The 22,230-nt window shown below is 38.6% G+C and overlaps 1 protein-coding gene across 2 annotated transcripts in view; it reads right to left on the reverse strand.

The window, feature by feature from the left end:
* Window positions 1–6,844: 6,844 nt before the first annotated feature.
* The window catches only part of LOC133840982 (uncharacterized), a 52,222-nt gene continuing 36,836 nt past the window's right edge, over window positions 6,845–22,230 (reverse strand). For both annotated transcript variants that reach the window (XM_062273220.1, XM_062273213.1), the window contains one exon: window positions 6,845–10,842. In XM_062273220.1, the coding sequence (XP_062129204.1) occupies window positions 7,157–10,036 (2,880 nt within the window). In that variant the 5' untranslated portion in view covers window positions 10,037–10,842 and the 3' untranslated portion in view covers window positions 6,845–7,156. The remainder of the gene's footprint in view (window positions 10,843–22,230) is intronic.

Raw genomic sequence — 22,230 nt, forward strand, 5'->3', positions numbered from 1 at the left:
ATCAAAATATACACTCGCTTCATCTCTTAGTATGCTCAACTCTCGTATAAGTTTGGCCTTTTGTTGCCCGTTTGCGCTGCCCGGCAAATTGATTTATCAAACAGTCACATTAAAAATTGACAACCAAACAAATTGAAGCTGGCAGAACACGTGTATATAGAGGAGATATATTCAACTGGGGACAAACAGCCCCATGACATTATCCCTTACTCCCACACTCTCTCTCTTTCCCTATCTCTCTCTTTGTGTATCTCGCTGGCCTGACTTTATTATCAATATTTTATGAGTCTGAATTAATTTTAAAAGATTTCGACAGCTGGCACGAGCCAACGAACGTCTCTAGTTCCCTTCCCCTATCCCCCTCGAAAATCTAACTTTTGTTTGCCATTTACAGTTTTCTAGTTTGTGACATATTTTCGCATTCCTCTTGTTCGTGACCCTCCCAAAAGTTTTCTATTTTTTTTTCTGTGTAGTTTGGGACCTTTCAACTTCTTCCATTCGCAGTTTCTGTTTTTTGGCAATTTTATTAGTTATGCAAATTAATGTGCGGCCATGCGTAAATAGACGTGTGTGCATATTTAAATTTTTAATATCTTTTACTTTATCTCGTTGATCTGTTCTGTAGTTCTCTAGTGTCTCTAGCCAAACAACACACAAATTGGCCCTTAACTTGGCATTATTGCCTGTTTTGGTTAATTGGATAAGTTTTTAATGCTTATTAAGAGTAGCTCAACTTCAATGATTATTAACATCATATTTTTAATTATTTACAAACAGCATTTCGCAAGTGTTTGTAATATTTTGAAGTAATTTCATTGTATTAATTATATTTTAAAATTTTTTTAATTACAGATTATAATCTAAAGGGCAAGTTTAAAACCTTTATTAAAGTTTTCAAATTTTAAATTTATATTATCATGTCAGTAACTTTTTCTACCCGCTACCTAAAAACACAGAAGGAGGCATCTCCGACAAGATAAAGTATCGTGGCCTTAGCGGCTGTGGTTGAAAATCTAGTATATTTTATACACTATGGTATATTTTTAGTGTATATACCAACCATAGGCTGCGGTATTTTATTATTTTTTTGTATATTAATATGGTATAATTTAGAATAATACCGCTGTTTTACTTTTCTTAAGAATATGTAGCGGCGACAATCTGGTATTGTGTACTCAATGGTATATTTTTAATGTAATAGTATAGCGATATACAAACTATAGGATTAGTATTTTTTGGTATATTTATACCACACTGTTATGCTTTTCTTCAAAAAGGGTATTTGACAGTCGAGCACACTGAACTGTATGTTTCTTACTTGCTATGTATAAATATCGTAGAGTTGTTCAGTAAATTTCTCTCTTCCTATCGCCATTAGCAACTACACTCCAAAACTACACAAGTAACTTTTAATTCGTCTCATCCGTTAGTCCAATCCATAGAATTGGGGGCATTAATTAAAGGCCAAGCAAAGTCTTGAAGTCTTCATTTAATGCACAGTCACTTCCTAAATACATACGAAAATTTTATAACAAGCATTAATTTTGGTTAATAACTTTATAAGGGAAACTAATGCATGACCTAGGCCAGAGAGCTTACGCACACACACACGCACACTCTTTGGCTTACCATTTTTCACACAATGTTTGAGGGGGGCATGAACAAGCGGCTAAGACCAGAGACTAGGCGCCTAAGACAGTCGAGGGACCCAAAGGGCCGTGTGTGTGAGGCCGTTAGGCATAAAATAGAATTGAAATAACCATACGATAAGCTCAATTTGTGCGCAGCTTTAGTGGCGCATTAGCCATACATAAAGCAAAGATAGACCTAGCCCATATAAACAGACTGCAAGCATATATATGTATGTGTGTGATTGTGTGAATGTGTGCATGATTGTGCGTTGATGTGTGCGTCACTTCCGCTTGTAATTGTAGTTACAATGTCACAATCACCAGACCATATAAACGCAGGCAAACATCACGAGGAGGAGCCAAAGACGGACCAGTAAAGACAAGACATCGTCAGCATCCACACACACACACACACACACACACACACACATAAGCAATTCACACACACATGCAGAGCTTGCTGTTGGCTTTTGTGTGCGCTTTTAAGTGGCACAACTCGCCCACTTGGGCGCTTTATTAGCAAAGTGAAACTTAGACAATGCCACACACAGCAGCGCCCAGTCTTCAGTGCTGAGTCCTTCTCATCCTTGTTTGCCACTCGCACTTGCCACTTTGTAAGTAGCCTTAGACACACACACACGCGCGCACACACACACACAGTCTCTCAGCCACAGCCACAGACAAAAGCCATTGCCTTGGTAATATTTACAAGTCACTTGTTTTTATGCCTACATTAATTATGCGCGCTTTTGCCTCTTCTGACTTTGGTTTTTTGGGCAACTTTGCGCTTGTCTTTGATTTTGATGCCGTCGCCACAATTCGTGGAAGGCTTTGGTTTTTGGTTACGCTGTCGAGTCTCAGTCTCATTCTCAGTCTCTCTTCTCTCCTCTCTCTGTTTGTGGGCTGTCAACGCAGCAGCAGCTTTCCATATCATGCTCATATTTTTCTTGTTTTGTAAGCCGTTGGCTTGTGGGTGCTTCAATAAATTTTGACACTCCGTATGTGGCAGCTGCTCCTCTTTTAAAGCAAAACTCTGAACTTAATTGGATGGTGTGTGCTAGCTTTGTCACTGCACTGCACTGCTGCTGTACTCTCTGGGTGTGCTCATAAATGTCAGCCAGGTCGACCTGCATTAACTGACCCAGTTGAGCTTTTGCCTCTGAGCTTCAGTTTCAGCTTCGACTCCAGCACGCACTCTTTAATGGGATTATTGAGCACTGAAGCGTGTAATGCGTCAGTCCTGACACTTTTGCTCTGAGTTTTGCCAACACACAGTGCATACACAGTGCGTATACGTGATATGTGAATGTGCAATCCTTTCAGTTGCTGCACTTGTAAATTGTTTTCAATTTCAATTTTCAATCATCAAATTTTTGCTCTCCCATTGTTATTTTTGCCATCAATATTGCTGCAGTTTTAGTTCTGAAATTTATGCAGGAATTTCCAACTTAAACTTGCCCACTAATTTTTTCTGCTTTGCTCTTATTTTTGCGTGTTCTTTTCTCATATTTTTTTGATTATTTTCACAAATCACTCTTCGCTGGTTATATTCTTAGCTTTTTCTATGCTTCACTTCGCAATCAACTGCCCTACTTGAGAATGCATTTGCATTTTCCACCGTCATGGTTCATTAAAATTTTTTTTCACTAAATTTCCAGCGGTTTCACCCTTTTATTTTCTTTTTTTTTTGGTGAGTGGAGTGAAATGCAATGCTATTATATTCCATTGAATAGTTGAAGTAATTAACATATTAAAAATGCATAATTTAATTTTTATTAAATTCTTCAGTTTAATGCAGTTTTATTTGGGTTGTTTCTTATGCTTTTTACAATTTACTCGTTTTTATTATCAATATGAATTTTTGGGTTTTTAACTTAAAATATAATTTACATCTAAATTGGGTTTTTTGTATATCCGTTTTTACTGTGTTTTGTGTGTGTTTTCTTTCAATTATTAATGCTCATTGTTGTTTAAATGTTTTGTTGCCATTAATGCGTTTTTCGTATATGTATTTAAGTTATATTTATTTATATTCATATTTATTCATAAACGTTTTATTACCTAGGGCTAACTTAAATGCCTAATATTTGTTTATATTACATCTAAAATAGTTTTTTGTTTTTGTTAAGTTATGCGCAGTATTTTTGTTAAAATTTATTTCTTTTGCAAATTCATTGTTTTGAGTATTTTTGTTTGTATATGTATTGGATGCAATTTTCCATTTGCTATGCTAAAATGTTTAAATCTTTTTCCATGTTCATGTTGTGTTTATCTTTTTTGCGGTGCATTTTGCCAACTAACTCACTTGGTGAATTTAAAACTAAATAATTTGCTATATGCGCAAGTGTGTTGTGTGTCTGTATATGTATATGTAAATGTATGCCATACTTGTATTAGTGTGTGTGTTTTTGTGTACATTTTTACAACTAATGATTTATTTATTCCAATTTACAGTACCTCGGTAGTGTGCTTAAATGATTGCTTCTGCATTTTCCACACATTTTCTCTCTTTCGTCTATTGCTATTTTTAGTTCTTAGTTCTTACAACATTTGAAATTTGCTTTCCATTCCACTTTTTTGTTCTCTTTCTTTTAGCTCAACTTTTCACCTTCATCGTTATACGTAATTCTTGTTATATTTACATAGAAAGTTTTTTTTTTGTGAAGAAACGACATTTGTAAAAATGAAAGTTTTGATTAAAAGAGGCGTTGAATTAAAGAACTGGTAAAAATACATAATTCTAAATGGTAAACCGAATTGTTGATAGAAAACATTGTAGAAACATATTTGAAGAAAATGTTGAAAAAATTGCTTAAATTAAATTCAATGAAAATGTACAATTTTTAGAAGCTTTTCCATTCGCTTTGCTCAACATTTTTTCTATAACTACATTTACATACAATATTTTCAATGCTTGTTTTATGTTTATGTTTTTAATTTTAAAACTAAGCGATTAGTTCTTACAGTTTTATATACTTTTAATTTCGGTGACTACTTATTTAATGATAGCTACTGTTTGTTTTTGTTGTTGTTGTTACCCGGAAATACTTGTGCCATATGTGTGTACTCGTTTTTTTCTGTATGTATTTTAGAAATTTGTTGGCTCTTTATTTTTTTTTTATATACTTTTTAGATGTGAAGTGGATGATTTTGTTTGGAGAAGGGAAATGCAAAGATGTTTGTTGTTGCTGTTGTTGTTGAAAATAAATACAATAAATTATTTAAATGGCAGCAGCTCGTGCTGAAATTAAAATTGCATAAACTAGAGCACAATACACAAAAGGAAACCCTTAATGCCACTCGCGATTTTGGGGGAGGAACACAATTTCAACCCATGTGAGCTGGGCTGAGCTTGAGCTGCCTTCTAGCTAAGATTCAACAAGCGTGTGTATGGCACTTGAACCCATTCCCAGAGTTGTGCTCGGCCCAGGTCCAAATCCTTTGTGTCAGCGAGAAGCAGGTGTTGTCGTGGCAACAAAACACACGAGACACTTGAGCCTAGAGAGCAGCAGCGATGACTTTGTATGTAGTGTGGTAAGAGGTAAAGAAGAGGTAAATTTGGGAGTGGGAGAAATGGCAAGTGTAAAGTGGGAAGTAGAAAGTGAGCCTCGTATGTAAGCACCGGCGAGTCAATTGTCAACTTACAACAACGCCGCTGAAAGCAACTCAATCGACAGCGACTGAGACTGAGACTAAGACTAGGCATAGGCCTGACATTTCTTTTGCTTTGTCGCCGCCGCCGTTGCTTCCCTTTTCACTTTTTTTTTGCGGCCTTCTTTTATGGCTTGAAAGCACTGGCAAGACGCTGAAAAGTTTATATTAAATGAAAAACTTTTTCAATTACATCAACGGAAATAAAATGCTGCCAGCTTGCCACTCGAGGCACGCATAGGCATGACTGGGCTGGCCTCTGCCTATGCTTCTTCTAAGGGGTCGGGATTGGGTCTTGGCCGGGTTAGCACAGTGTATAGAAGAAGAGGAAGTTGTTGTAACAGCAACAGCAACAGCAACAACGACAAAAACAATAGCAACGATGCCAAAGATGGAGTCACACAGCGTCGTCGTGCTTTTGTTTAGCATCGCTTCTTTGTTTTTCGGCTTTATTAGGTTAGGTCGCCTCTGCCCTTTTTGTGGCATACTCTTTTCGTTTTTCTTTTTGCCATCGTGGGCTCAATCAACTTGCATGAAAAGTTCGAGGCGGCAACAACACATCAACATAATATTGGCTCAATATCATTTTAGCATTTGCATTTAAATTAGGTTAGCGCACGGCGTATTTTTCATATTGAAAACAAATATGCGAGTGAAAAATATTTTAAATAAATTACAAATTTGTAGAAACTTGAGAGTCACCAGTGTTAGTTTTATCAAGAGAAAATATGCGATTCTAATTTGATTTAAGTAGAGAATATAACTTTCCAAATGCTTTTAATTACTGCTAAAATTGCTGCGAGAAATTTTAAATTCATTAATAAAAACTGCAACTTTTGAATTACATAAAGAAAATTCGTAGAAACATTAAATTATTTTCAACGTTAGTTTTATCAAAAGAAAAGTGTCGAAGTTATAAATAAATAAATACTTTTAAACATATTTGAGTAACAAAAATATCATATAAATTAGCTCAGACAACGCTAATTAGTAACTTTTGGTGTAGCGAAAGAAAATTCGTATAAAGATTTAACTGAAAACAAATCTTTGACGCTTTGAAGAGAAAATAGTTTAAATAATAATAAATTGCTTTTTACTTTTTTACATATTAGAGTATCAAAAATATCTGCTAATATTGCTGGCAAAAATGAAATAAGTAACTTTCGAAATTTTTAAAGAAAATTCAGCGAAAGATTCAATTGAAAATAAAATTCATTGATAGTTTTTAAAAGAGATAATATTCTAAATTGTAAATGTAAAATAACTGCTTATCATATTTATGTATGCTAGAGTATCAAAAATATCTGCTAAAATTGCTGACGAAAATTTAACTTTAATAATGACAGCAAGCAGCTTATTAACTAACTTTTCAATTTGCTAAAGATAAACTCGCAGACTTAGATGATGAGATGAAATTAAAAATAAATCTTAAACAAATATGGCAGATGATTAAAAATTTCTCCTAAAATTAGATTTAGCAAACAACTTATTAATAATTATGAAATTGAAAAATAAATTCAAGGGCATTTCTTATTCGTTGACTTGAACTCTGTTTGCTGGGACTTCGAATCTAGTTGAGAGTTTGGGGCTTGCGTTCCTTTCTTTTGTTTGACTGTTTTTCGTGTTTTGTTTTCCTTTTTTTTTGTGCTTTCTTTTTTTTTGTGTTGTTGTTGCCACTTCTTTTTTGTGTGTTGTGGGCAACTGAAACAAAAGATATCAAACTGAAAGTATACATATATGTATTTACGAGTATGTGTTGAGTGTGTTTGGTGTGTGTGTGTGTGTTTGGTGAGTGTGCGTGTCATCAGCTTGGCTATTTACAGAGCCACTGAATCATCTAAGGCAGCGTCCTGGCTGGCGGCGACGCCGCGTTGTCAAATATCGCTCGTCTCGGGCGCCTCGCCCACATATCCCTCATCGGGACTATCGGCTAGCGGTCCATTCAGTTGCTTCAGCTTGGACGTGTCGCTGGACTCGTTGGTGTTCGAGTTGCTGTTGTTGCTGCTGACAGCTGCTTGCTCATCTGCCATCGCCGCATTCGAGCCACTTGGCGATGCTTCGCTCTCATCGAGCTCGGGTATTGTGGCATTGTTGTTGCTGTTACTGTTACTGTTGCTATTCTGATTGCTGCTGCTGTTGTTCTCTATCAGCGTGGGTGCTGGTGGCGTTGCTGTGGCAGTCGCTGCATGCTGCGTCGACTGCGGCTGCGGCGACTGCGCGATGCCGTAGCGCAGAGGCTGCGCGTGATAACCGGGCAGACAGCTGGGCCACTGCTGGAAGGCTGGCATTGGCATTGGATCGCTGCTCTTGTAGCCCTCCGGTGGCGATGGGAATTGCTGCTGCAGCTGCAACTGTTGCTGTTGCTGTTGCTGCTGCTGTTGTTGCTGCTGTTGTTGTGGATATCCCTCGGCTGTGAAACGCACATTGGGCAACTGATATTTCTCATAGCCAACGACAGGTGCGCGCTGTATAAACTCCGCCTCGAGGCTGTAGCGTAGACTGGCATTTTGTGCCGCCGCCGCAGCAGCCGCAAATTGTTGCTGCTGCTGTTGCTTGTGGGCGCGATTATGTGGCAGGGTGCGATAGAAATTCTGTTGTTGTTGTTGCTGCTGCTGTTGCTGCTGTGAATGTTGCTGCTGCTGCGGCGTGGCTGCCACCTGCTGCACCAGATGCGCACTGCTGTAGTCGTAGGCATAACCATCCTGTCCCAAAAAGCAAACCGGATTCAAATGCACATCCACCTGATGCGGTGATGTGGCCGCCGCTGCCTGCGATGCTGCTGACGCCGCACTCAGCACCGACTTCAGTTGCATGCCACGCGGCAGCGTTGTCATCGCTGCGGCAAAGCGCGAACCCATGCCCAGCATTGTGTGTGCATGCGACGATGGCGCCGGGGTCAACTGATAGCAGCCCTCGTACTGCCCGCAATCGCTGGCGGTCTCATAGTCAGCGGCTCCGTCCAACGAGACGGCCGTCTTCAGCTTGTGCTTGACACTCTCCGCATCGTTGACCAAATCTGGATTCTTCTCCGCATAGTTGCGCAACGATGCCGGTGGCGAGCAATACGCCGCAGCCAGTCCGTTGCTCAGCAGCAAAGGTGGCGATGCTGCCGCCGCCGCAGCAGCTGCATTCATCATGTTCACATTCAGCTGCAGCTGCTGGGCATGCGGATGCGCGTGATGGGCGTGTGGATGCGAGTGGGCGTTGGGCGTGGCATAGAGCAACAGATTCTGTTTCATTTGGCCACCCAAGATGAGGCCACCGCCGGCGCCAACACCTGCCACAGCAGCACCAGCCACTCCGCCTGAAGCATTGCCATTACCGTTGCCATTGCTGCCCTTCGTTGGCGTCAGGTTCTCGCTGAGCAGCAACCCAGCGCCGCCGTTTAAGCTGTCGCCATCGTTGAGTATGGAAGCGCACTTCATCATGCCCGTATCCTGACCGTTGCCATGATGACTGCCCGCATCGGTGGCGCCCGCAATGCTTGTGACCTGTTCGCATTTCTTGCGCTTCGCCGGCTCCGAGGTGCGCTTGCACTTGACCACAATGGTGCAGAGGAGCACCACAAAGATGATGCCACCGCCAGCGCTGCTCGCCACAATGTAGTTCATATAGTCCCGAGGAAATGACACTTCGTTCACCACCGGCGGCTCCTTGATGATCACACGCAACGTGTAATTGCTGAACGTGTTGCCGGCAATGTTTTGTCCCACACACGAGAACGTGCCATTATCCTCGGCGCCCACATTATAGATGAAGATCTCGCTGCGTTTCTCCTCTGCCCCACTGCCGCCGCTCTCATCGATGTAATAGTACATGTGCAGATTGTCGAGCAAACTGTCGTTGCTCATCACCTGTCCATTGAAGAGCCACAGCACCTTCGGTTCCGGGATCGCACGCACCAGACACGTGATGGACATGTTGCGACCCTCGCTCACCTCCGTGTAGCTTGACTGTGGACTCACCTCGGGCAGACAGGCGAACTGTGTGCGCTGCAGTCCCTTGATCGCCTGGCCCTTGAGCCGTGCGGGTTCCATGCACTTGGGCTCCTCGGCCAGCGGTATGTTGTGACTCACCAGCCAGCTGTAGACATCGAGCAGCCGGCAATCGCAATTCCAGCGATTGCTGTGCAAACTGATGCCGTGCAGCGACTTCGGGAGTATGTGTGCTCCCTGGATGAAGGCAATGCGATTGCCATCGAGTCGCAGCCACTCGAGGTTATCCATGCCCACGAAAGCCTCGTTCTCGATGCGTTCCACCTGGCAGTTGGACAGCTCGAGTGTGGTTAGAAATGAGAGGTGCCGAAAGGCGGACGTTTTCAGCTCCCTTATCGGATTGCCGCTAAGCGAGAGACGCATCAGCGAACTGTAGTCCTGAAACGTTTCGCTCGGCACCAGGCTCAGTGCATTCTCGCTGAGATCGAGCTCCACGAGATTGGTGAGTCCGCGAAAGGCCTTTTCGTGTATGCGCATCAGTTGATTGCGCGACAAATAGATTTTCTGCAAATTGAGCAGATCCATGCGCAGAAAGCGTTCGCTCTGCAGCACCTGCAACCCGTTGCCGCTAAAGTTGAGCACTTGGGTGCCCGGATCCATGCCCTCGGGTAGCGCGGCCAACTGTTGGCCACCGCATTCGACCGTCTGCTTGCCGCCCTTCCACTTGCAGACGCACACCTCGGGCGGACAGGCGAACAGTTGTTGCAGCTGCAGCAACAGCAAAGCAATTGCTACGATTAATTCCAATGGGCGTGGCATTTTTACCTCTTTACTTTATATTTTGTATTTTTTTTTTTTGTATTTTGTTAAAAAGATTTGTTGGACACTTGGTCACGTTTGCATGTCAAATTAGTGAGTGAAGGTGACGTCTTTAGCGTGTCTTAGCAGCTGCTTCTTCCGCGTCACGCAAATAGCATTAGCGACATCTATGCGCGAGTCGACGAAGAAGTCACTGTATTATAACGTTGTTCCTTCCCCCTTTCTTTTTCTCCTGTCGTACGTCGTCCGTCGTCGTCTACTCAAGTGTCAGGCAATAAAAAGCCCTGCCATGCCCGCTTCAGCTGGGCCATCATTATTATCAGTGAGCAAGAGTGAGAGCAAGTGCTCATCATTGTGTCCACGTCGACGCTGTCATTGCTCTTCTCACTCCCCTTGTACTTGTCGCTCTTCTCCTTGCCTTTGGCTTTTGTATTAATTTCATAAAAATGTCAGTCGCTTGATTTTTGCTTGGCAGCAACGTAGGCAATGCTTTTGTTATTGTCTCTGGCTGCTTTGGGCTGCGCTGCGGCTTTACTTTACTTTACTTCACTTTTTTCTCTCTGCTTCGTTTTTCCTTCTTGTTTGCTTCTTAGTTCCACGTTGTTGTCATTCTTAGTAAAGGCTTTTGTCCTTAATGAAATTATAACGCAATTCATTTGTTGTTGTCGCTGCTTCTTCTTTCTGCTTCTGATTTTATTTTCGCTGCTCCTTCGTAGTCGTTGCTCAGTCGCATCTTTGGCATTGCGTATACGACACGTGTACAGATTTTTTATACTTATTGCTTCGTATTATAGTTGGAGTAAAGCCTGCAAGTAAATGAAGCAGAGTAACGTGAACAATTAGTAGTCATCAATTTGATTTGAATGAAGTAAATGGAATTTAATCTACTAAAATAAGAATTGTCTTGAAATTATTTATTATTTGTCTCTTGAATTCATTCATCAACTTTTGATTTGGAGTAATGGAAGTTACGGTAATATATTTACTACTTAGATTTCATTATCATAATTTAATTTTCATTATTTTGTTAGAAGTTATTGGTTTTTTTTTAGTTATTCATTGCATTTAATGGTTGATTACAGGTTTATTTACTTTTTTATAAATTCAGCTTAAGTTGTATTTTTTATTTGTAATTTAACTATCATTATATATTTATTTTAATTATTTATTCCCTTAAATAAATTCCATAAAATACATATACTTTACTTTTATCAACTTTGAATCTTTCTATTTAATATTTATAATTTAACTGTCTTTATTTGTGTTGACAACTATATTTATTTTACATAGTTATTCATTGTATTCATAACATGCATATTTTCATAGAGTTCAGTTTAACACCCAGCCGGTATATCTTTTTAATTTATCTACAAGCATTGCTGACTTTAATTTTAAATTTATTTTGTCAATAAACAAGCCAACATATGAATATATATATATACATATACATATATACCCAGATATATGTGTTCAAATGAGCATACTCATTTGTATGGAGGTGATTTATTTTTAATAACTTTTTTTGTCAGGCAGTTGGCAAATATTTCAACGCCTCCACTTGATTATTAATGTACTTTCATTTCGCTGCGTCGCGTTGCGTTTCGCTGTGTTCAGTTCTGTTGTCTCGTGTCGTGTCGCATATTAATGCATAATGAATATGTCGGATCGATTTCGGCTTAAAAGTGAAATCGGAAGCATCAGCAAGCAAATTATTTTCATATCCTATCTCCAATATGCAAATGAAAATGCGAATGAAAATGAAAATACGTGCGTGAGCATTGTTTTCTTTAATTGCATTTGCGTTTGTTTTGCGTTAATGCTGAAAATGAAGATATACTCGGAAAATTTGTTTGCCAATGGACAGCGAGGAGACTTGGCTTCTTATTTCACATCCGTGCTCATTACTCGCTCATTATGTCCCTTATTTAATTTGATATATGTGTGTGAATGTCGGTGAAGTGGTCAGGTCGGAACAGAGGTCAGTTGAGGCGATGCGAGGCGAGGCGTGGCCACAGCTGTAAGGTTTGACAATGACAATTACCTTGAACAGAGTCAAGGCTGACATTTATATTTGTCCAAATTAATCAAAGGACATTAAAATGCCGAAAAGACAAAGGAAATGACAGCAAAGTAAACCAAAATGTAAATAAGCAACACAGACAAAGGACAATCGAATGAAGATGGCTGCGATAAATCATGCAACCTATTGTTGCACTGTCTTGTTGCCTGCCACTTTCCACTTGCCACTTGCCACAGTTGGCACTTTGTGTAAATAACATATAAATTACAGGGAAATTGAGCCAAGTGCAAGTTCGCTGAGATCACAATGAAATTGGTCGAAAAACAAGCAGAAAACAGCAGCAGCAACAGCAATTGAGTAATTCGATCCGCCGAATAAATGAGAAGAGGCGACTTGCTTCATTAGCTCCACACGCCAAGAGGCTGAGACTGAGTTCCCTCATTCACTAAATGACAGACTGGCTGACAAACTAGACGACAAACCAGCAGCTGACTGGCTGACTGACTGACTGACAAACTGTCTGACATTTTGCCTTGTTTGAAGTGTGCCGGCTGCTGGCGCCAATGCAAATGCGTAATGGATACTTGGCTATGCCATCATTTTGCTGGCTAACAAATTGACTTGATTTGCTTTTGCCATGGCAGCCAAATCTGTGGATCCTTCCTTGCCCCCCGTCTCTACGCTTACCTGCCTCTTGTTGTCCTTGGCTATCCACCTGAGCTGAACTGAATTTTCGACATTATTAATAACCAAACATTAATCTTGGCAATGTCTTGTCTTGTCTTGTCTTGCGTCTATGCCGCAGCTGCTTTGGCCTTTTAGCCAAATGTTTAGCGCTTAACTTGTAATTGTAGCTGAGATTCTTGTCTTGTCTTGTGTTGTCTTCTCTTGTCTAACGATGAACAGGTAAACGTGGCTTGCCTTTATTTATTGAAGCTACCAGAAAACTTTCTGCTCAAAACTCATGAACTGCATAATTAATGGCGCATTCATCTAAGTATATTAAATTTCCCTTATCTACGATAATTATGCGTAACTATTTAAAAGCCAATATTCTACGAATTTTCGTTGTCAGCAAAAATTCAAAGCAGTTATTAAGGAAATTGATTTTTCGAGATTCATTAGAAATGAGAAAAGATTGCTAGGAATTCTCATGATTGTTTGTTGTGAAATTGAGAAATTATTAAAATCATAGAAGCTATTTTATGTTCATATGTATCGTAATTTCGTAATTATTTGTTGTGAAATTGAGAAATTGTAGTAAAATCATAGTTGGGTTTATGTATCTAGTTTATGATTCCCAAAAACTAGAAGTTACTATTGCAAATAAGTAAGTTTATTGCATGCAACTGGAAATGTAGTATTATATTTATAATTGGAAAACATTTTAAGGGATAGACTCGTATATACTTTGAAGTATAGCAATAAAATCTATTTTCAAAATTGACAAAACTTTGTTGGACTTGGAAATTGTTTTGCTGCTGCTGCTGCTTCAGCTTTGGCAGCAAGTTGCAGATTTTTCAATTGTTGAATGAAATTCTAATTTAATTTGTGCTCATACAAATAAAAGACATTTCTCATTTGGCTGCCTTGGCAGCAGCAACAACAGCAGCAGCAGTTTGTATACATTTTTGACATTTTCATTTGTCGTCAGTTATGAAGAGGAGGCGTCCTTCGTTTCCATGTTTCTCCCCATATGCACAGACAGGATTCAGGACATTAGACACGGAAGTGTGTGTCTGTATGTGTGCGTGCATGCTTGTGTGCTATGTAGAGTAGAAAGCATCCTTATCACAAAATGATTTGACAGTCGAGAGCAACTGGCAGTTGAACTTGCCAGGCACAAGGCTGTATTTATATATGTATACGTATATATCTACAACATTTGCAGCCAGTATTTTAGTTACGATTTAAGAGAATGTGTTGTCGGAAGCCTGGGGCAAATCGTTGCGATTTGAGCCAAAAAGAAAGACACACAAAAGTGTCACACAAGCAAAGTGGCAATTTTGAGTTTCCTTTAGAGAGAACTCTAATAATAAATAAACATTTATTTTATTTAGCACATGACCCATGTCCTGTGTGTGTGTGTGCAATGGGCACGTCTTCTAAACTGCTGTCATTGAAAATAATTTCAATTTCATTTGAATGGCGCTCAGCTTGGCAAATCAATAGACGACATTTACACCAAATTGGCATTGCCATAATCAAGTGCTGCTTTTGCGTTTTATATTTTTATACCCGATACCCATAGAGTAGAAGGGTATTATAACTTTGTGGCTCCAGCAAATATATGTTGACAATTAGGTTTCGAACATTATTAGTATATTTTTTCCCATTATGTTATATTTTAAATGTGATAGTATATAGATATTCCAACTGTAGCTTTCTGTATTTTAATTTGTTATATTTTAAGTATAATACCGCACTGTTTCGCTTTTATTGCGGGTATCTAACAGTCGAGCATATCCGACAATAAAATTCTTACTTTTTTGCATTGCTTGCTTTATTTTTTCCGAATTTTTATTTCGTTTTATTGAGCGTTAATAGACGACGCGGCGTATGCTTAATGCATGAAAAGTGCGCATATTAAAAGCAGTGACACGTGGCGCGACTTTGCGTTCTTTCTGACTGTGCTTAATTTCCTTCTTTTTCTTTCTTTTTCTGTGTGGATTTTATTTTATTTTATTTTTTATTTGAAAATTGCACCCGAGGCTGTTCGTTGGCGAAGCTGCCACAGCTTCCCACAGTTAAGCATTTAATTTGCGTCGCGTTCTTACATTTCGGTGTAAGTGCCGCGTAAGTAATGCCGAGCTCTTGTGGCTTCCAAGGCAAGCTCGAGCCCGAGTTCGAGTTCGAGTTGGTTCTCTTCTGCTTGGGCTAAAGTGCCTGCTAATACGCTTAAACTTAATTAAAAACTTATCAACAGCTGCGGCAAACAATTTGACTGTCGTCGCGTCTTTCAGTTGCCTTTGGCAACTCAATCACCGCAAAAAGCGCAACCACAACGACAACGAATCAACTGAACCAGCTTAGCAGCAGCTGCAATAGTTATAGCTCAGTGAATAGTAGTTGTTAATACCAAAAACAAAGTTAAGCACTTGCTACCAATTTCAATTCAGTATACCAAATTAAAATTAAGCAACAAAATAATCATTTGCAAAGTTGCTGCCTGGTGTGGACAGTGCAAACATGTCATAACATGTACGTGGTGCAAATTAAAATGTACATGACAACTTAAACGGCAAAGAGGCAGACCTCAGGTTTCACTCTGCCTGACAAAACAGAAGGAGCACTTAATTTGGCATGTTGCCTACTGCTTTGGCCCTGGCCAAGGTAGCGTGACAAACAACAACAGCAACTGCTGAGAGCAACACAAACAACCGCAGGTGCAGCCACAGTGGCGTCAGGACAACTGGCAACTGGATAACCACAACGCAACACAACAACAACAACAACGAGTGCCAGCCGCCATTCTGCAGTGTGGCACATACATTTTTTACTACAGTTGAAAAAGCGCAACGATGGCCATAAAACTTATACTACCTGCCAACCCAACTAGCAAAAGCAAAAGCAACAAAAATGAAGAGCGAGGCGGCAAATAAAATTACGCATGCAATGGCAAAATAAAATATGCATAAAAAATAAGCTGCAGCAAAATCTGGCTCAAAAGAAAACAAAACACAAATAAGCGAAAAAAAAGGACGAAAATATATATATATGTCAGGCATGACTGACTGCGAAATGCGCTGTAAATGATTTATGGCTCGAACACTGTAAACCTCAATAACAATAATTGTTTACGTCAACATAAATCTATCTGGCGATTTCATTGCAAAATATTTTATGTTGTCTATGCGACGTATACTTGATATATTTCTGGGTTAGTTTACTACAGGGTATTTGCAAGTTTTGTTCGTATAATGGACAAGCTGAAACTCAAATAAAATGTCGGCATCGCGCCGCCGCGTCTCTCATTCGCATTTTATGTTAATTTCTGCACACTGCTGCACACAAATATGAATTTGAATGCGTTGCGCGCAGCAAACATTTCTACAAAGTGCAAACACGGTGTGAGAGTTTCACTTAAAATGATGTTTACAATGCTTTGGCAGCAGCAGCAGCTGCTAAAAGCTTTAAGAGCGACGAGTCGCTTTGCGATGCGATGCGACGCACATCTGCTCAAAAGAAATCAGCTAATTTTCATTTTATGCTGTGCGAAAAAAAAAATTACAGAAAATAACACGCAACGGCATAAAAGCTTTGCCAATGTTTCTTACATCTGGCTTACGCCGACCAAAAATATACTCTAAACATATTATTTTTGAATTATTTTAATTGACTGGGCCAGCAAAGTATTGAACAGATAGTTGTTATTAAATTATTAATTTATTTTGTTGGGTCTGTGTTTTTATATTTTTAATATTTCATTAATATTATATTATATTATTACCTTGAATTAGTAACAGATTTCTATTTTTATTTGTCTATGATCAAATTCAAGGGGCAACACTTTCGTATCTGTCATTTAAATTTTTAATTATTTTAATTTTTTGAATTATTTTAACTAATAAAATACTAATGATTTTTTCATTTATTAATGATTAAATACAATTTCTAAGTTTTATATCGATTTACTTATTTTGAATTGAAATACCAATATATTAAATTCATATTTTATCAATGTTTAAATTTAATATTAAACACTTTTAACTGCATTCTTTGTATTTGTTAATTTTAAATGATTTTTAAAAGATTAAATTTGAAACACATATATATTGTTTTTTTTTTTATTTAAGCAACGTTTAAATACAATTGTATTTTCAATATCAAATTTATATTAAATTCTTATCAATGTTATTAATGACTAAAATATGGAGCCCAAACAAAATAATTTTTAAAAATTATTTCAATCTTTGCGTTACAAAATTCGTAAGAAATTGAAACATTCTGTGCAAACGCATTAAAATGCAGAAAAGAATTTATACACATACTATATATATTTGTGTTCGAGTGTTGAAAACTCACAGACAGAGTCGCTTTCAGTTACTCACCGACACACGCTTACAGAAAGAGCCTCTAAAATTTTAATAGCTCACACATTATAAACGCAAATAAACGCCAAACGCCTCGACGACTCAGCAGCCATTTTGTTCTCTCTCTCTCTCTCTCTGTCTCTCTCGCTCTGTCAAAGGCACTTTTGACTTGCTTTCAGCAAGCAGACTTTTGATGTATATATGAACTGTGTGTGTGTGTGTGTGTGTAAGTTTTAGTAAATAACTGAATGTGTGTGCATGTATTTTTTTCTGCTCATTTGTTTGCCTAGCAGCTCAAGTTGTTAGAGAATGCCGCACTTAAAGAAAAAAACTTCTTCTTCCAAGTCCAGCTAGGTACACATTTACTGCTTAGGTTGAGTTTGTTGCTGGTGGGGATTGTGTTTAGCCCTGCAACTTAAAGGCACTAAAGTTGCACAATATTAAGCATACTTTTAGGCACTCACCGACATATTATAAGCCTGATTATCATTACCACAAGCAGCAGCAGCCAAGGTAGCCAAAGCATGATCTTAAGTATATATACTATATGCATAGAATATGTAGTATATAAAAGCCCTAATGCTGTTATGCATTTGTGCGGTTGCTGCTGCTGTGCACCTGCTACCTGCTGTTCAAATTGTGTTTAGCCCAAGGTAGAAAGTTTTTTCTTGTTTGTTTCATAGAGCCAAAAATCGAGGGAGAAAAAATCAGCAAAATCATGGCAATGCTTAAAACTTTTTAATTGCTTTATAAGTTTGTCGTGTACAGGATACAAGCTGGACTCATATTTTGTTTAGTTAGCTCACTTTGGTCGCATTAAACAAAAGAGCACGATTATAAATTGACTTTTTCATATGAAAATAACAAACTGTGCTAAGTGAGTGTAGCAGAAGAGTCTGTGTAGATTTGAGATAACAAGAATTGTTTTCAATTTAAAATGTCACTAATTATTCGAATTTTCTATACATTTTTTAAACCGAATACTTTACTTTATTTTTATTCTTTTCCGATAAAATGTCACTCGTTAATTAATATTTTCTAATATATATGTAAACAAAAATATCACAAAAACAACAAAAAATTCTAAAAATCAAATTCCGCTTTTTATTTTAATTCTTTGCTTTTTTAATATTTTTTATAATTATTGAATATATGAAAAATTCAAAAAATTAAGAAATAATATTGAAAATCATCTTTCTCTTTTTACGCTAATTCTTTTCTAATAAAGTCTCACTCCCTTTGCTTCACAGTCAATAATCTACGAATATAAATTAGTTAGTATTATAAATATTTTTTGACTTTTACTTTAATTCGCTTTTTTTATTTAATTTTCCACTTTTAGAAAGATGAAAATAACTCTTGTATCTGGTAAGCGAAATTAAATTTATATTTTTTCTTAAGAAACTCTCGAACTCTTCAAACAAACATTACTTAACTTAAGCCATTACTTCATTAACATCGTCATTATCCTCGTCGATGATGACGACGTCATCAAGTATTGAACGTTTAGAGCATTGCTGTTCAATGGCTCCCATTTTATTACCATCGTCTAATGTTTAATTATACGCAAGCTGATGACGTCTGATGGGTTTTCCTTTGACGCATAAACATAACGCAGTTTATATTTTATTTATTTTGTATGTTGTTTTTTTTCTCTTCTCCTTCTCCTCGTTCTTTTGCTCCTTTAACTTTTTTTTGTTGCCCCTTTTTTTGTGCTCCAAAACCAATCATAAAACCCTCTGGTAACGCAGCAGGCTGGCAAACGTTTTTATTACATGACAACGCCCACACACACATACACATACACACACACACACATATAGAGACACCCACACTCACACTCATACATAGATACTCATATGCGGCTATGTAATTTGCCATAAAAAAGTGGAGCACAGGCTCGTAAGTATTTGTGCAATTTCAGAGAAATTGTCAATTTGCGCCCCAAGCTCGTAAGTCTAAGCCAAACGACACTCGTTCCCTTGCCCCTCTATAGATAAGAACGGGGGAAAAAGGAAGGTGTAGGCGAAGCCGGATGCAGGAGAGAACTGAGAGCTTTTTGGAAGCACGCAAATACGCGTTGATATTTTTATGGGTTGATGTTTGAGTTGCAAAATCGACTGTTAACATTTAACGCTGCAAATTTAACCGCATTTATGTATTTGGGTTTCGCTCTCTAAAGGAGGAGAGGCGAGGCGGCTTTATTTGATTTTCATTTAATTTGGCAAGCAGGCGGCGCCTTAAAAATTGGCATAACAATTACGTCGGAAACGGACAACGGAATGAGACCCGGACACGGAAACAAAGAGTGGACTGAAGGGGCAGGGGGCTCAGGGAGCACCGAGGACAGGAACAGGAACCGAGAGTCTAGCAGCTGCAATCTGCAATGCTGACAATGAAACTTCAATAGCACATAATTGCTATACACACAGAGGGGGAGTGTGCATACACTCAAGGGGGATAGCAGAATTGTGAATGGATGGATGAATTGTGAATGGGAATGGGAATGGGCGACTATTGTGTATGCGTTGACTGTGTAGTGCAACATATCCTTGCAACTAACGCTTCCGTTTCCGCGACGTCAAGGCAACGATGACTCTTTGGCGAGTCCTTGTTACAGTAGTTATTGTTGCTGTTGTTGTTGTTGTTGTTGTTAGCGTCCACTTTGAAACGTCGTCGTCGGCAGCTTTTGTGCTCGTTCGTGTGAATGAGTGCAATTAACAGTGCCCAGTTGCCATCATCGTCAGTTGCATTCATTTGTTTGTTTCGTTGCAACATGCAACACGAGTTCAATGTTGAGCTGGCTTACGAACAACCGTACGGTATTAACAATTAATAGCTCTTTGTCTTGACCTCTTTTGGGTAAATTGTGAATTGTGTGCTTGGACCCTTACAACAATACAAGAATATTGCCTTCTTTTCGTTACGGTTCATTTCACGCTTGACATTAACCTTTCTTGCGGGTCACTGGCGCTATCCTAAGTGACTTTTCGTGTACACTCAAAAAATTGCGGAAATTCAAGAATTGTCAAAACAACTTTAAATGTCAAAAGTTTTTACAGAAAAAGGAGACTTTTTCATTAATTTAATTTAAAAGCATTCAAATGTCAAAAACTAAGCATCTTAAGAAGCATACTTTTATCTTGACTGTATTTAGTATTTCTCTGAAATTATTATGCAGAATTTCTCGTGTGTTTCCCATTGATATATTTGAAAATTGAACACTGAATGGTTCTTTGCTGCGCATGGTGAATTTTTGATTAATATTATACATATATATATATTTGCTGTATCAAATTGAGTGCGTTGGCCTTTGAAGTATCTTCGTGCCTTCATCTTACAGCCTGCCTGCCTAATTTCTCTGCCAATCATATTTTTCTTTTTGGCCAGCAGGTAGCCTAAGCTCTAAAGCAAAAAAAAAAAAAAAACGAAGAAATAGCTTTGGTATAAATTTGTAAATGGTCTCGTTTGTGTCATGTTATTGAACATCCGCTTGTTGGCTTTGTGCCACGTTTGTAACGAAATTTTTCGGTTCCTTTTTTTTGGCATTTTTCTCTCCTCTTTTACCTTTTTCTCTGTTGCAAATTTTGGCCTTCGGCCTTTTGCAAAATTCGAGACTTGATGGATTGTTCAGCTAATTAAAATTTTTGCGAATTATTAAATTCTGTAATGCGTCTCGAAGGGCCAAAGGTCAGCGACGTTCTTTTGTCTGCTTAGCATTTAGAATGCTTTTAGTATGGATTTGCCTTTAATGCAATTAGGCTGCTCACCGGTTAAGCAGCCACTCTTAGCTCTAGTTTTTATTACCTCTTTCTGTTGGGCATGATAAATTTGCGCTCAATTATTTTGCTATTGATAATTAGTGCTGAGTCTGTCTCTCTAAGTATTGCCTCTTTTTGCATTTGAATGCAAAAACTGCTTTGCTGTCCATTTAATGGGCAATGCCATTGAGCCCATCTGCAAATGCCAATTTCAATACCGATTTTCTTTGCCAATCGAATTATCCTTTGACTCAAGTTTGTGCTATGCTTCGGCCGTGTGCCAGATAACATAGCTAACTTAAGTGCAATCGCAAGAGAATGATAACAAATTTACAGCAAGCAACTTGAAAGTGATTAAGGCAAAAGAAAGAAAAATAAATGCTGAGAATGAAGAAAGAATTTCGAGGCCTTTTTAAAGCCGATTTAAATACAAATTTAAGTCGAAAACTTTGTGAATTTATTTCAGTGCTATAAATTGACTTAGATCTGATATTTATTTTGTTTTCGCTAGAAAATAAGATTGCACAATTAGAAGGGGAACCTTGAACTGTTTCTAAATTGCTCTGTCTGAGAAGCAGGTGCAAAATAAAACTCGCTTTAAACGTGCTGCTATTAAATTGATGTGCTTAGTCCTTTGGCCATTGTGCTATGCACAATTTCCGGCAGTAAGGGAGTTATCTTCTCACGTGTCACACATTTGAGTTCCACTCTCCCTTCTCCCACTCTGACAACGAGTTTTTGTGTGTTCCATTGCCGTAACAAATCCATTTTACCTGTCAGCTTTAACGCGTAAGCAAATGTCAAAACGGTAGAGCTGCTAACAAAGATGCCAACAACATATCTAAGTACACATTTCTATGAGTCACTCGGAGTGTGTGTGTATATGTTTAGCTATCTATGTATGTGTGTGTGTGCTGATATATTGCCAAGTCGCAATTAGAGCGCAGACCGCAGAATGGAACTCTGACTGTCGTATAAACAAGCCAGGACGAGAAACGGAAAACGTGGAAATGTCGCAAAACAGAAATCCTCAAAAAAAGAAGAGAAAAAAAATGGAAGGGAAATAAAATTTGAAGCAAACAAAATCAAGCACAGGAAGCAGTCAGGAACCAGGAGAAACCAGCGGAATTGCGACTCTTATGTAACGAAATGACAACATAAGAAGTAGGAGAAGGAGTTGGAGTCAGCGTTTGAGAAGCAGCTGGGATATCAGCTGGGAGTTGGAGTCTCGCAATTTACTCCAATCAAATCGTTTGAAACAGTTTCGTTGCCTTATTTGCCTTTTGCCCAGCGACACAAAACTGCAATATGTAATTCATGTAATGCCGTCATTCTCGAATGCTGTCAAGCTGCTCTCCGATTCAGTTCGGTTCCTTTGCC

The sequence above is a fragment of the Drosophila sulfurigaster genome, chromosome 2L, assembly GCF_023558435.1.
Source record: "Drosophila sulfurigaster albostrigata strain 15112-1811.04 chromosome 2L, ASM2355843v2, whole genome shotgun sequence".
In the NCBI taxonomy this organism is placed as follows: Eukaryota; Metazoa; Arthropoda; class Insecta; order Diptera; family Drosophilidae; genus Drosophila; species Drosophila sulfurigaster.